The sequence below is a fragment of the Protopterus annectens genome, chromosome 15.part0, assembly GCF_019279795.1.
Source record: "Protopterus annectens isolate FY-2018-M chromosome 15.part0, PAN1.0, whole genome shotgun sequence".
In the NCBI taxonomy this organism is placed as follows: Eukaryota; Metazoa; Chordata; order Ceratodontiformes; family Protopteridae; genus Protopterus; species Protopterus annectens.
This window is the reverse complement of record NC_056749.1, coordinates 551,483,895-551,499,530: the sequence shown is the minus strand read 5'-3', so window position 1 is coordinate 551,499,530 and position 15,636 is coordinate 551,483,895. Positions and strand designations below refer to the sequence as shown.

Below are 15,636 nucleotides of genomic sequence, written 5' to 3'. Positions count from 1 at the left end.
TAAGAATGTAAATAAAAAGGAAAGAAAAAATTAAAGTACTCTAACAAAACTGCTGGTAGAATATAATGAGTGTATTAAATAAACTGTAATATGTCATATCCTAAAGTTGATCTGAAATTCTAATCACGTGCAGTTAGAACAGGTTTGACACATGTTTTTGACCTTAATACAGATCGCATGCAAATATTTTTGCAATTGCCTTCAAGTTGTTTTCTTTCTCCTGAGATGACTGGGTGTTTTCCTGGTCTTCACTGTAATTTATTAGGCTATTCTTTTATTTAATTTTACTGCAATTTCCCACTTGAATATTTTGCTTCTTCACGGACATTCTAGTGCAATATTTCCTGTTTTTGCATCATCACACTTGTTGCTTTAATGATGTAAAGCCAGGTCATTCCTGCAATTCCTGCTCTAGTATGCTGGGTTTTTTCTTTCCCCTATTTTTTTTTTTTTAAGTAGGGAACTATCACAGCAGTGCTGCACACAGTCTAATGGAGTATATCATTTTTAACAGAAAAGCAGGTGTGACGGATCCACACAGTCTACCAGTTTTTGCTATGCCTCGAGTCACATATCACTGTGTATGTTTAATTATTGCTAGATTGATTATTGCTAGATCTGACATGCCACTACCTCACTATACGCTGCTAATGTTTTAACAATACAATATGCTTAAGAGCAGGCCTTGCTCACTGATTACTGGTATTACTGAACTTTTGTTAACCTATAAGTTGTTTATCAGCTTAAAAGATGTTTACCAGAATGTGGGGATTTCAAAGAGGAACTATATCACAAGTTTGTGAGCTAACTGTTCTTTGAAAAAGGGAAGTAGGACACAAGACCAGACATTACGAGACTTGTTTACAACTTAGGAAATGACCTGTAATTTTCTATGAGTTTGTAATGTCATATTTTTCTACAATATTCCATCAACTCATGATGAGCTTGTGATCAATGACCCTGTTGTTTGTTCAAGACTATAAAAGCTCAAAGGCTAAAATGGAAATCATCATTATCCGGATTTGATCACAGCACCAGCCTGAACTGAGTTTAGAGACATTTCGCCAGTGTTGGCCTGGCCTTGACTGAACAGATAGCTGCACTGGATAGGATTGAAGTCTCCCTATCAGTGGCAAAGATGATTTTGTTTATGCATATGCTTGTAAGTACATGATCTATTAGTTTTTCTGTTTATTTAGTATTAGTTTTGCTGTTTATTTAGTAAGTTTTTGTTTAATAAATTGTTAAGTTTGAGCCTTGGTGTCTTGTGTCATTTCTAATCCTGTGTTAACCTCAGATCTTAAAGTAACGGACTAGTTCAGCAGGTTTCGCATCAACACGCATTTTCAGGACAATAAGAAGTATGAAACTCTAATGCCTGACTTTACAGACCATTGTAACTCTCAGTAATTTATCAATACATTGAAAGTTTTACAAAAGAGGGTCAAGGTAAAAATATGAGGCAAAATAAGTGGCGTTCTGCAAAAAATCATGGACAGCTATGGGAATGATTCAGAAACATTAGGCACACTCAGGAGCATTTGAGAGGTATAAACTTTGTGCTGCATGTGTTGGGTTTGTGTAACCATGTAATAAAAACAGTTTTCACATTTTTTTGCACATAAAAATCACTGTCACTTGGGGGTTTGATGAGCAAATTATATGACATTTAACTTGCATGTAAAATGAAAAAAAGTAATATAAAAAATACAAAAAAGACTGCCCAGTGCTGAAAAAAACTCTCTTTGTCTTCCTTATCACCTTGTAAATTGATACTTCCAACCCCAACGTGATATCACCGCATCTGAAGGGAAGCAGAATTTCCTGCAGAGGCATCAATGAGGACAGTGTATGTGACAGATGTGGAGGCTGATAATGAGTACTTAAATGAGAAAAAGCACAGCCAAGTTAAGAAGATAGTGAAGAAACTAATTTTTTAAATTAGAGAACCTAATGTGATTTTGTTAGCGTGCACATGATCTTTAAGGAAGTGTAGAGTCCAACAAAGCTTTTTAATACTACCAAGCCAAAAATGATAGAAGACACAGACACACGTTTCACTTTATCATCATCTATCAGTGTACTTGGGTATGCCTGATAGAGTGTCTGTTTCCATAGTAAGGTCTGTCATAAACTTCTTCTTCTTCTTCTTCTTCGGCTGTTCCCATTAGAGGTCGCCAGAGCAGATCAACTGTTTCCATTTCTTCCTGTACTCTGCATCTTGTTCTGTCACACCAACCACCTGCATGTCCTCTCTCACCAGATGCATAAACCTTATCTTAGGCCTTCCTCTTTTCCTGTTACCTGACAGCTTCATCCTTAGCATCTTTTTCCCAATATACTCTGCATCCCTCCTCAGCAAATGTCCAAACCAACGTAATCGTGCCTCTCTGGCTTTGTCTCCAAGCCTTCTAACCTTGGCTGACCCTCTAATATACTTATTCCTAATCCTGTCCATCCTCGTCACACCCAGTGCAAATCTTAACATCTTCAACTCTGCCATGTCAAGCTCTGACTCCTGCCTTTTTGTCAATGCCACTGTCTCCAACCCATATAACATAGCTGGTCTCACTACCTGTCATAAACAATAGTGTAAAATATCATCACTATGGCACTTGCAGCTACTACTGTAGCAGCCTTTTTCAGCAAGCTTTTCTGTATGAAATCACTGCATAACAGCAGCAATGGCATTATGCACTGCAGACCCGCATCTACCAGAAGAAGATTTGGTGGTTAGTGGTTAAGGAGGCTCACTGTTGGGATTCTGAGAGTCATAAATATGAACCCTGAAATTGTGAAAACTATGAAAGTAAAGGAAAACAGCGAATGTTGGACATCATTATTATTCACCTTTAAATCTATTTTTTTAAGTTGTTTATGGAGTCATTGTAGGACCTGGATGTAACTTGAAAACATTACATGGATGGAAACTAAACAGTAAGTTGATAGAATTTAGTATAACTTGTGATTTCTGACCCATGACCCAATTTGGTAGTTTCACACTACTATAGAACTGCTGCACTTGCAGAAGCAGGGATACTGTTACAGTCTATTAGTAAGACCACGTTGGGAGGGCTGTCCTCTGGAATTAACAACAAATATCTGAGAGTCTCTTTTGGTATACATGGGAACTATGATCCACAACCCCCAACACAGATTACTAAGAAGGCAAACATACTGAACAAGGAATTATTATTCATGTACTCATTATTTGGTTTTTAAGCTGTTAAGCTTCTTTTTTACACATAGAAAGCGGATGCAAAATATGTTTGTTCTGTTCAGGGTGCTGAATTCTATTGTTACAGGTTTGGGAGTCAGACAGCTGGCAATTAACCAGTGCACACATCTAGTTATGTAATGAATAACAGCAGCATTGCTGGAATAAAGCAGTGCTGTTGGGAAGTGGTGGTTATAACTCTCAAGGCTCCCAGTTAGTAAGCCTTTGGGAAACTAAACCCCATCAGGTTTTATTTATGTCTTATTAACTGGGTTGGCCAATTGGGTTGAGGCCCATTTTCAGTAAAGGCCTGGAAGCACTGCTTGGTTACGTGAAGTTCAGAGTCACAAAGTAGGTAAAGTTAAAACAAAAGAAAATCAAACCATTATTTAGGGAATACCAAAACCAAAAAAAGCCTTCTGTTGTTGTTGTTATTGTGTCTTTCGGCTTTTCCCGGTTAGGGGTCGCCACAGAGGAACTCAGGTCCGCTAATGATTGGCAGTAGATTTTTACGTGCTGGCTTGCCGGGCCTAACACACAACCTTCAACGAATAAACGCCCATTCACGCATGTCGCCACACAGAAGACGCTCTAATTGAGAATCGAACAGGCAACGTCTAACTGTGAGGCGACAAGCTGTGAAAAGGTTTAATGAATCCTTCTGTCCTTGATTGTCATAAAAATAAGCCAAACTCCACCAAGAAAAAGCAAGAGAATACTGGACAAAGTAGTAGCAGCAGGAAGACTTCTCAGCCCTTTCATTTTTTCAGGATATCTTTACCTTCCTACTTTCTTCCATAAGATTATTCTCCAAAGAAATATTAAGTGTAAGATGATAAACCATTCATCACATCTGCATTTTGTTTATTATGTCCTTCAGGTTCATACCTGAAATAGGAACCTTTTGTGTTTAGCAATCCGTATAGCAATTTTAAGCTAATAGTCTGATCCAACAATACCAACCACGGGTAACTTCTGTGATGCCCACACCCAGTCATGGGTTACTGCTAAAAATATCTTCTCTAGATACCACATTCTGATGTCTGTAGGCTTTAATGAAACTCACTTGTATGAACAGTGCAAGGCCACTTTTATTTTGAAACAGAGAGACCATGATGAAGCCAATTAAACTGACCATTCTTTTAGTGGCAGTTTAGGGCATAAACCTTGTTTTAAGATCTTAAAGTGACTTTGGCCAGAGTGCCAACATTAGAAGTAATTCATTCACAAATTGTATGTTAACTGCTAATGTTCCATAGCTGTAGTAAAGTAAATGCAGAGTACTGAGGAAGAATAACTTCAGACTTACATATAGGTAATTTGTTTTGCACAAATCTTAGGAGTTAACTGACCTGTGTAAAAATATAAGTGAACCCTAACACACTGGGCAGCTATATCAAAGTTTCTGCCTTTTGCTCATTCAGCTAGATGAAAGCTGGGAGTCAATGAAAACAGTCTAGCAAAGCTGAAGGAGGTGATCCCATGTAACTACCCCGAGGCATAACTACGGTAGGGTGAATAAGGCAGCAACCCTGGGTACAAGCTGTCAGGGACACAACTGGTATGTGCTGATGATGTGGAGGTTTAGTACCAGCATTCATTTATGAATACCAATACTGCATTTGTAGTCATAGCTGAAGCACTTAGTGTGTGGTACGTTCACTGCAGTAAGTTGCTTATTACATTTGTAGCAAGCTGCTGAAGTTCCAGAGAACAGATTATTTTTCTTGGTCTTCACTGTAAAGACCTTTATGCTTTTTCTTCCTCAAGTTGACAAGTGGAATCATATCTCTCAATTTCTTTGCTCAAGAATTCTGGATAGAGTGTAACATAACTGAGTGACAATGGGACAAAATAGGAGACAATTTTCAATATTGTAGTTCACTTAAAAAATGAATAGTACATCAGGTTTACTAAAGCTTGATTAGGCCAAAGTATTTGATACAATACCCCACTTGGGTACTGTAAACAAACTCAAAGAATTAGGCATACATCTCTGTATTACATGCTGGATAGCCAGCTGGCTCTCATATTGTTCCCCAAAAGTTATGATAGGAGTGTCTACCTCCACAAAGACACTGATCAGTAGAGAAGTCCCAGAGGGCTCTATGCTGGATTTATTTCTTTTTGATATTTGTCTCTCATATGTTAAGACCAATGTTAATAGTCTCTGGCTGACCAAGTTGGCTGATGATTGCAACCTAGGAGCAGTCACAGAATCCCCCCAAGACACTAACATTCTCCAGGAAGGTCTAACACAAACTAATAAATAAATAACTGGTGCCAAAATCATGACTTAAACTCAGAGCCAAGAAATGCATAATGTTGTCCTATGGAAAGTCAGATATCCCAGAAAATTACCTCATTGACAAAGCGTATATCCAGTAGTCATCTATCTGGGGGCATATTTAGAGAGTACTCTGCCTTTTGACCCAACAAGTTTCTAAGATAGTAAGGAAACCAGTCTATATTGCTCATCTTATAAATGAGAATATAGCATTCGGGTCCAAGGAAGTCATCTTTCTGTTACCTTTGGCCCTCATCAGACCCATAATTGAACATGGCCCCCCTCTTCTATATGTACCTGAGCAGGCATATGCAACACTGGAGCTTTCACAGAGGCTCCTCAAAAAAAGAATAAATAGCATAAAAAAACATGCCCTATGAGGACTGCCTCAAAGCCCTGTATTCTGTCTCCTATAGATTGTTGACAGGTGATCTATGCCTGTCATGGGTCTACTTTAATTAAACGAAAGCGGAATCCGTCAAATACGAATCCGTCAACACATAAACAGTGAAAAGCGGAAACATCAAACGCACTAAATAGCAAAATCGGAAATGTCGAATTGTCATAGTTGGCCCATCTGCGGTATAGCTCTGTAAGGTAAGTGTGCGATAGTTACGGACCTTATGGTTAGGGTGTGGGTTAAGGTAATTGAATAGATAGGTAATGTATGTAAGGTTTAGTGTACGGTTTTGTTAAGTGTATGTGTGTGGAATATTTACTTTGTGTGGGTATAGTTCTGTAGGGTAAGTGTGCGGTAGTTACGGACCTTAGGGTTAGGTAGGGGTTAAGGGTAGTGCATAGATAGTTCTGTATGTGGGGTTTAGTGTCGGGTTACAAGTGGGGTTTTGGTGCTTTAATTTAGGGTTAGTAGTAGGGTTTTGGTTAGTGTATGTATGTTTTTTTTGTTGTTGAGTTTGCGTAGGTAGTATGTTATGGGTGGTGGGGTTGGCCGACTATTGCAGCTTCGATGTTTAAATTTCAGGGTTTTGCGTGTTCGACGTTATTGCGTTTCACTGTTTATGTGTCGACAGATTCGTATTAGATTGATTCTGCTTTTGTTTAGTTAAAGTAGACCCGCCTGTCATACATGGCATCCTTGGATCCCACTCTTATGGACCATTTGCATATCCACAAAATGAACAGCATCAGAAGTACTAGATCTAGAGGTTTAAACTTTCATGCGAGATAAATAGGCCACATTGCAATGACAAATATGTACCATAGAGAACACTCCTTCTCTGGAACAGGGTACCCACCAGGTGAAGCAGAGCTTTTCCATAACCATATTCAAGTGTAAACTGGAATAGTGGTTGGGAAATTGGAAATTCACCCATGGTCTGCCACCTATATCACTAATGGACAGAGGCAGGCTGCAAATGCTTGACCAGCCATGCTCCAGCTTAGATGTAACCATTAAAATATGCACCTAAAATAACCTGTAGGGCATGCATAAATAAATAAATAAACTTAATTTGGGAACTAACTGACTAGGCTTGTAATGACCCTTGTGGAAATTAGCCTAGTATATTCCTACGAACCTAACAAAATGCATTATTTAAATATAATATCTGGCATTATTGACTGTAATCCTCAAAAATGTACTGGAAAATCAAAGTTTTGGGGTGGGTGGGGCAGAACAAAAATATGGGGTAAAATCAGGGACATTCTGCAAAATTCCGGTCAGCTGAAAAGAATGGTATAAGAGTATAGTACTGGCATTCACTGTCACCGCTGAAATACTGTCCTGGCTACAGTTTTTCTTTTTTTATTCTCAGTCAAGGAGGACACCTTTTTTTAAATTCCTAGCTTAAGGTATCAGTTCAAAGAACAACACAGGGAACCAGAAACGTTAGCTATGGTTTTGCAGCTATCTACACCATTTCAGTTTATGCAATGTCAGCCTCTAACTCGTGAGCCCCTACAGGTGAACAACAGTGATATAGTTTAAAAGGTATACATACAACTAGACAAGATGGAATCTGCTTGAGTGTCAAGTGTCTGAATCTCAAAAAAAAGCTGAAGAATAGATCGCTGATCACAGTTTTCTACAAGAAATTACTGCAGTGTGGTTCCTCCATGTGAACTGGAGATTTATCCTTCCTTTGTGTTTGAGTGATTGTGGAGAAGATATATCTATATATATATATATATATATATCTGGTGGGATTGCAGATCCGTGGTGGCTTAGACTCTGCAAAAAGAAACTTACAGTTAGAAGCTTTGTCCTTATGATATTTCAGATATTTGTATTCAGCATTACACCTCCACAGCATCTTGATGCTCAAGGCTTCATAGTGGATCCATTTTAACAGTGAGTAGAGCCTTCAGGCTACTGGTCTACCAATGGCTATATGGAATGACATGGCAATAATAATTTTAGGACACTCTTCTGCAGCAGTAGTGACACAGCGGTGAAAAAAAAGTTCTTTAGTTAATCTCCTTCTGTACATTTTAAGTATATGATCCATGTTTACCAGCTGGCTGATGAGGATTCCAGAAAAAATGTATATACCAAGGCAAAAGAAGAAAGAACTGAAGAGAAAGTTAGTGTTTATATCCATTATACTGTAACTGACATTGGCATGCTCATGTACAGATGTGTAGCCAGGGTAGGGCGTAGTGTTAGTGAGTGTGATCAGAAGTTGCTGAAAGGGGAGAAGTGGCATTCAGAAATGAACAGACATTGTATTTGTGGTAATGACTGAAGCACTGAAGTGTTTCATGTGTGGTATTTTAACTGTAGCAAGCTGCTGCCTACATTTGCAGCAAGTGGTTTACTTCAGGTTTAAGTACAGGAAACATAGGCTATTATTATGACCAGTTCTGATCAAAGAACGTTTCTGGAAACAGTCTGTGCCGGGCCGGGTATAGTTATGAGCCTCCCACCCTGATTACGGTATTCTGTATCACTATATATAGTGATTCCTGTTTGCACAGTGCTTATCTGTAGTGCCGGGTATAGTTGTGAGTCTCTCACCTGATCGCGGTATTCTGTATCACTATGTACAGTGATTCCTGTTTGCACAGTGCTTATCTGTAGTGGATTCCACTCGCAGTAACTCTCTCCCTGTACACCTTTAATAACCCCGTTTGAGACAAACTGATATTAGCTAATGACAGACTGGGGGATGGGGGGCATAGAAGTTTAAGGGCTCCTAGTATTGGGGTGGAACAGCTGGTTTGCTCTTATATCTGCAAAACAGCCAGCAGGCATGTTTGTTGGTTAACTTGACAGAGAACAGCGGCCGCTTTGATGTAAAAGCTAGAATACCTGTAAACAAGATAGGAGTTGAGCAACAGTTATATTTGTAAGTGATGCAAGAGAAGAACTGCTAAGACATTTGTAAGTTAAAAGTAAAACAACTGAGGCATTTCTAAGTCTAAATAGAACAGCTGGCATATATGTAAGTTAGAAGATAAGCAACTTGCACATCTGAAACAACATTAGAACAGCTGGTACATTTAAGAGTTAGGAGAAGAGCAATTTGTACATTTGTACATCAGGTAGGAGAAGAACATGTGGACATGAAGCAATTCGTACATCTGTACATAAAGCATGTAGACATGATTCATGCATCTGTACATAATGTAGGAAAATGTGTGTACATTAAACAATCAGTACATCTGTACATAGGAGAACATGTGCACACGAAGCAACTAGTACATCTGAATGTAAGGAAATAAAAGATCATCTGGACATGAAGTAACTAGTACAGCTATACATAAAGCAGAAAAAGAACATCTGGACAAGAAGCAACTAGTGCAGCTATATATAAAGCAGAAAAAGAACATCTGGACATGAAGTAACTAGTACAGCTATATATAAAGCAGAAAAAGAACATCTGGACATGAAGTAACTATTACAGCTATATATAAAGTAGAAAAAGAACACCTGGACATGAAGCAACTAGTACAGCTATATATATAAAGTAGAAAAAGAACATCTGGACATCAAGTAACTAGTACAGCTATATATAAAGCAGAAAAAGAACATCTGGATATGAAGTAACTAGCACAGCTATATATAAAGCAGAAAAAGAACATCTGGGCATGAAGTAACTAGTACAGCTATATATAAAGTAGAAAAAGAACATCTGGACATGAAGCAACTAGTACAGCTATATATATAAAGTAGAAAAAGAACATCTGGACATGAAGTAACTAGTACAGCTATATATAAAACAGAAAAAGAACATCTGGACATCAAGTAACTAGTACAGCTATATATAAAGCAGAAAAAGAATATCTGGATATGAAGTAACTAGTACAGCTATATATAAAGCAGAAAAAGCACATCTGGACATGAAGCAACTAGTATATTTGTACATACAGTGGGAGAAGAAAATGTGTACAACTTCTGAGGCATTAGTAAGCTGAACGTAGAATGAGTGAAACATTTGTAAGTAATGTAAGTATTAAACTGGCAGGACAATTGTACTGATGGAAAGGAACAAGCTGTTGAAATTCTTTGAAACGCAGTGATTCACTATCACTAATGAGGGGGGAGTCCTAGGGAGAAGTGCACATGATCTGTAGGCTGTGTACCTAGATGATTCTCACCAGTGACTCTAGCTGGTGGGGGGTTGGGCCACCTAATTCGCAAGCCCCACCTTCATGTACAGTGTATATTCTCTGTTACTTGTAGAGATTCCTAGTGGTAGGATTGTGACACATCAGCAGTCAATACTCTGGCACAAGCGTACTAAATGGTCAGACTCATAAAAAGTGACAGAAGAATTCCCCCATCTCAGCTCAGAACCTCTGACTTCAACAATAAGGGGAAAAACCCAAATCAGGGAAATTTATAAAATATTACCAATAGTCACTTACAAAATTGATAGATTAAAAAAAAGCAGTCTCAGTGGCTCAGTAGGTACCCACTTACCTTTGATACTGGGAGATTAGAAGATTTTTAGATTCTTTTCCCACACCACATGCTTGGATTGATTTGACAGCACTAACACCACAGTGCAGCACAAAAAGTGCTGCAATCCAAAATGTTAAGCCAAAGTTCCATCTGCCTAAGTTGGTTGTACCTCAAGTACATGCAAAGGGCTCCGTGGCAATTACTGAAATGAATAGGTGAAGTGTCCTGGCCTAATCTCCCTATAGTTAGTATGAATACTACCTCAGATCCCACCTAAAATGTGGACACAGCCAGATATGACCCACATGTTTTTCTACAACACTATTTACTACACCAAACCCTGCTGAACCTTCCAGAAGATAAAAGGTGGCTGTAACCCCCCATAACCTATAGAATTTTGCTGGAGAAAAAGAGGTCTGAAGATGCAGTGCTTGTATATGTACTGTTACCTACAGTAATGCCTGCTGTAGTCTGTGCCTCTAAGCTGTTACTTTCAGTAATACTTGCCAATAGGGCAACATCTGGGGCTGGAGTACAAAATGGTTCCCTACAGATATTGATCCTATGTCTTGTCTTACTGTATAGTTAGCTGGTAGGCACCAGTCCTGTAACAGCGGTGGGGACATCCCCAGTCTGTGTTACTTCATTGTGTCAGTAACTACTGCTTGAAGGTACGTAAACTGGAAACGTTGCAAGGCCCTCGTTAGCACAGGTACCTCCTCCATTACTGACACTGAACCTGGCTGGGTAAGACTGCGAGTAGGAACAGCTGTTATCTCTTCAGCATCTGATCATAGTGGATCTCTTCTCACAACTGTAGTTGTAAGGAAATATTAAAAGCCACTTTTTGACTGTGTCAGAAATGTTTTGAGTTTCAAAATGATTCATCCACAAAGGAGAAAGCTACAGAAGACTCAAGTGTTCATCCTGCTTATATATTCACAGAGGAAAATCTTGTCTGATGAAGAGAGATCGAGATCTTCATGCTTAACGTTCCCAATAAATTTAATTAGACTATAAAAATGCATTTTAGCACTGCTACACACATGCTGTAAGACTCCAAAAGATCTTAAACTATACAACTCCAGATTTAGACTAACTAAATGGGTACACTTGATTTGATAATTGCATCTGTAACTCTCCACATTCTCCATGCACCAGATGAGCTTTCGGCACTCTGGAGGCTACGTAACAAGAAGTGTTTGGAAAATTCATGTGAAGCATGGTGAATGGAGGCTTCTGCAAATACCTTTATCAGATTTTGTGTAGCCCTTTCATTTCTGCAAAACTCAGAGTATCATACTATAAGATCTTTACAATCTCATAGCTGCCCTAATAACTGCTTATTATGAGAGTCAACTGCCAGCACACCTCTGTTTCTACATGATGGCAAAGACAGCAAATAGGTTATGCTGGCAGTCTCAAATGTATAAAAATATTTAATCCTCTAAAGAAGTCAGTCACAAAACTAGATTTGAAGACACTGTGATGCATGTGCAGGTATGTGATCCAAGTTATTGTACAAGTCCAGGTTTTGTAGTAATAAACCCATATCTGGGAAGCTGCAGGTGGTTAATAGATCATCACAGCATGGTGCATTCAGTAAACCTCACACTGCTCACACTGAACAATAAGCAATGAAATGAAAGCATTGGAGAAAATGATGAATTTAACAGAAAACGTAATTAATATAGACTGTCAGGATGGGTAATTATGAATTTTAAATGCTGCGTGAAATAGCTAAAGGAATTGGCAGTGAATTCTAAGCCAGCATGGATATGTCTGATGGACACTGAACAGTATAAGTACCATGACAAAGACTCTTGCAAAACATACCATGGAGCTGCCATCTACCCTGCCCCTAAACCGTCCCATCATAATCTCTGTAACATGTCTCTTATTAGATAGCACATACACATCATTTATAGAAAAATAGCTGGCAATACAGATAAGTCACACAGTAAAGAACTGAAATAGATATAAAACTGAACTGCCAACTTATGAAATTTTAGTCTGCTAAGGTTCCTGTAACAAAGACGTGGGAGGCCATACGATTTTTGTAGTGTGTGGGCCATTATCTCTACTTTCTGATCCAATCTGCCTCTGACATTAATTAGTAAAAGAAATGGTTTGCCTGCTTCATTTTTAATATTACAGAACTGCCATGGAAGCAGGAGTGTGAATTGCTAGAACACATAATCCAACTCATTATGCATCATTAAATATGACTGGAAAGAGTGCCATGGTAGGTTTCCTCAAAAGCTGGGCAGATATTACCATCGTTTAAAAGGTGTTATCTGTTCTCATCACCGTGACAAGAAACAAAGCCTGGTGATGTGTGGTTGCAACAGAAGTATTATATATTAATACAGCTTTTTTTTCTACTACAATTATGCTTTGCATTCCATGCATCAGCCTCGAGCACAGAAATACCTTCGTCTTCATCGCCGTCATTATCGGCTATGTCTTCACCCTGTTTCTTGGTGGTGCTTCCTGGGGATTGAAAGAAGGGGAAACAAAAACAAGAGAATTCAAAAATAGCATGACAGGTAAAAGAATTCATGACCTTCACTCAAGAAAATGAGATTCACATTAACTTGTTGCAGCAAGAACTGTGGTAGGGAGCAGACCTCGTTCCTTACCCCGAGTTATCACCCTTGGGCCATCAGTGGAAAGCATACAAGACAGTGCACTTTGAAAATGCTGGGTTCTTCAGGTAATAGTCAGAATTCTTTATCATCCAAAACAAAATTCAAGGCAACACATTTTAAAACCAAGTTTTTCTTATGTAAATAAAATGTAATTTCAGGATTTGTTTTATTTCTGAGACCTGTGCATGACATGAGATTCAAGCTTGCCAAACAATAGTTCAGACACTGACTAAAATTACAGGTGTCAGCATAAACACCAGATTCTAAACAGCAGATTTCAAACTAGTGCTCTGTATAATTGTTTAAGAAGTAAAATAAGTAACTTGACTTTCCCTTTTCTAACAGACTCCTTCCACAAATAATAGCAGAAGACCCCCCATGGTAATTAATTAATTAAATAAATAAAACAAAATAAACTCCTAATTTCCCCTGTTTTGGATGGATTCCCTTTCATATCTCACCAAATCAAACCCAGCTCCTTCCCAGATTAAATCGGATTACTCTGAGCTGGAGCTCTTTCCACATGACTGTCCATCAGACACAAGTAAGCTTAGGCCATGTACTTGACCTTAAGCACACACCTGACGACATCATAACTGAAAGACAACTTGACTATTCTATCTCTAACCTCAAAGCTTACTACAAGTCAAGAAGAACAAAAATATGAAAGGTGACGAAAACACCTTATTATTTTAAATAAGTGGATTTATTTGTAATGGTCAAAGAACTTAAAAGCACTATAGGATAAACTTGGAAAAAACATATCTAGTGCACTCACATGTTTGACAAAATGGGATCTGTTGCTCTCTATCTGCTGCCCATGGATTAGGACACTAAAAGCATGTACTTTAGTGATGCATGCTGGGTATGTTAGCCACAGTTAAAGAGACAAGTGGCACGTCTGTAGATTATGTACTTATGGTAGATGAAACCATAGATAGACAAAACAGAAATAGAGGTGCAAATATGTGTAGGTTCGTACTAATCTTATGGCTGAAGAATTGAGAAACATAGCTGTGACGCACTTTGGTATTGAGAATATTTTAGTTACTCCTGCTAAGAAGATTGCTTCCATAGACCTTACTCATAAATTTATGTCTGAGATTACTGCCATATACCCTATCTATGAGTTTATGTCTCAGATTACTGCCATAGACCCTATCTATAAATTTATGTCTCAGATTATTGCCATATACCCTATCTATGAATTTATGTATCAGATTACTGCCATAGACCCTATCTATAAATTTATGTCTCAGATTACTGCCATATACCTTATCTATAAATTTATGTCTCAGATTACTGCCATATAACCCTATCTATGAGTTTATGTCTCAGATTACTGCCATATACCCTATCTATAAATTTATGTCTCAGATTACTGCCATATACCCTATCTATGAGTTTATGTCTCAGATTACTGCCATATACCCTATCTATGAATTTATGTCTCAGATTTCTGCCATATACCCTAGCTATGAATTTATGTATCAGATTACTGCCATATACCCTATCTATAAATTTATGTCTCAGATTACTGTCATATACCCTATCTATGAGTTTATGTCTCAGATTACTGCCATATACCCTATCTATGAATTTATGTCTCAGATTACTGCCATATACCCTATCTATGAATTTATGTATCAGATTACTGCCATATACCCTATCTATGAATTTATGTCTCAGATTACTGCCATATACCCTATCTATGAGTTTATGTCTCAGATTACTGCCATATACCCTATCTATGAATTTATGTCTCAGATTACTGCCATATACCCTATCTATGAATTTATGTATCAGATTACTGCCATATACCCTATCTATAAATTTATGTCTCAGATTACTGCCATATACCCTATCTATGAGTTTATGTATCAGATTACTGCCATATACCCTAGCTATGAATTTATGTGTCAGATTACTGCCATGTACCCTATCTATGAATTTATGTCTCAGATTACTGCCATATACCCTATCTATGAGTTTATGTCTCAGATTACTGCCATATACCCTATCTATGAATTTATGTCTCAGATTACTGCCATATACCCTATCTATAAATTTATGTCTCCGATTACTGCCATATACCCTATCTATGAGTTTATGTATCAGATTACTGCCATATACCCTATCTATGAGTTTATGTATCAGACTACTGCCATATACCCTATCTATGAGTTTATTTATCAGATTACTGCCATATACCCTATCTATGAATTTATGTCTCAGATTACTGCCATATACCCTATCTATGAATTTATGTCTCAGATTACTGCCATATAACCCTAGCTATAAATTTATGTCTCAGATTACTGCCATATACCCTACCAACGAATGTATGTCTCTCAGCCAGTCAATAAGTATAGTTCCTAAAGCAGATAGGATATTACTTTGTTTGATAATAAAAAGGAATTTGTTTTTTCTTCCGTTTTTCTGTATCTTATTAAAGTACAGATACTTCTTTCACGGTTGTAGAATTGTGCGGATAAGGAAGTTTCTTCTCAACTTCAACGTTGTGTTTCTTGAAATTAAAATATTTACTGATGCAGGGGTGTGGGATTATAGTTGGACTTGCTCCACTTCTAAAACACTTTTTTTAAGTCCTTTA

The 15,636-nt window shown here is 38.0% G+C and overlaps 1 protein-coding gene across 4 annotated transcripts in view; it reads right to left on the bottom strand.

Annotated features, from left to right (window-relative positions):
• Positions 1–15,636, bottom strand: part of LOC122789918 (neuroligin-3-like) — a 1,591,643-nt gene that overhangs the window by 841,098 nt on the left and 734,909 nt on the right. For 3 of the 4 annotated variants that reach the window (XM_044057375.1, XM_044057377.1, XM_044057376.1), the window contains one exon: positions 12,805–12,864. The exons of the other annotated variant lie outside the window; for it this stretch is intronic. In XM_044057375.1, the coding sequence (XP_043913310.1) occupies positions 12,805–12,864 (60 nt within the window). The remainder of the gene's footprint in view (positions 1–12,804; positions 12,865–15,636) is intronic. 4 annotated transcript variants of the gene reach the window in all.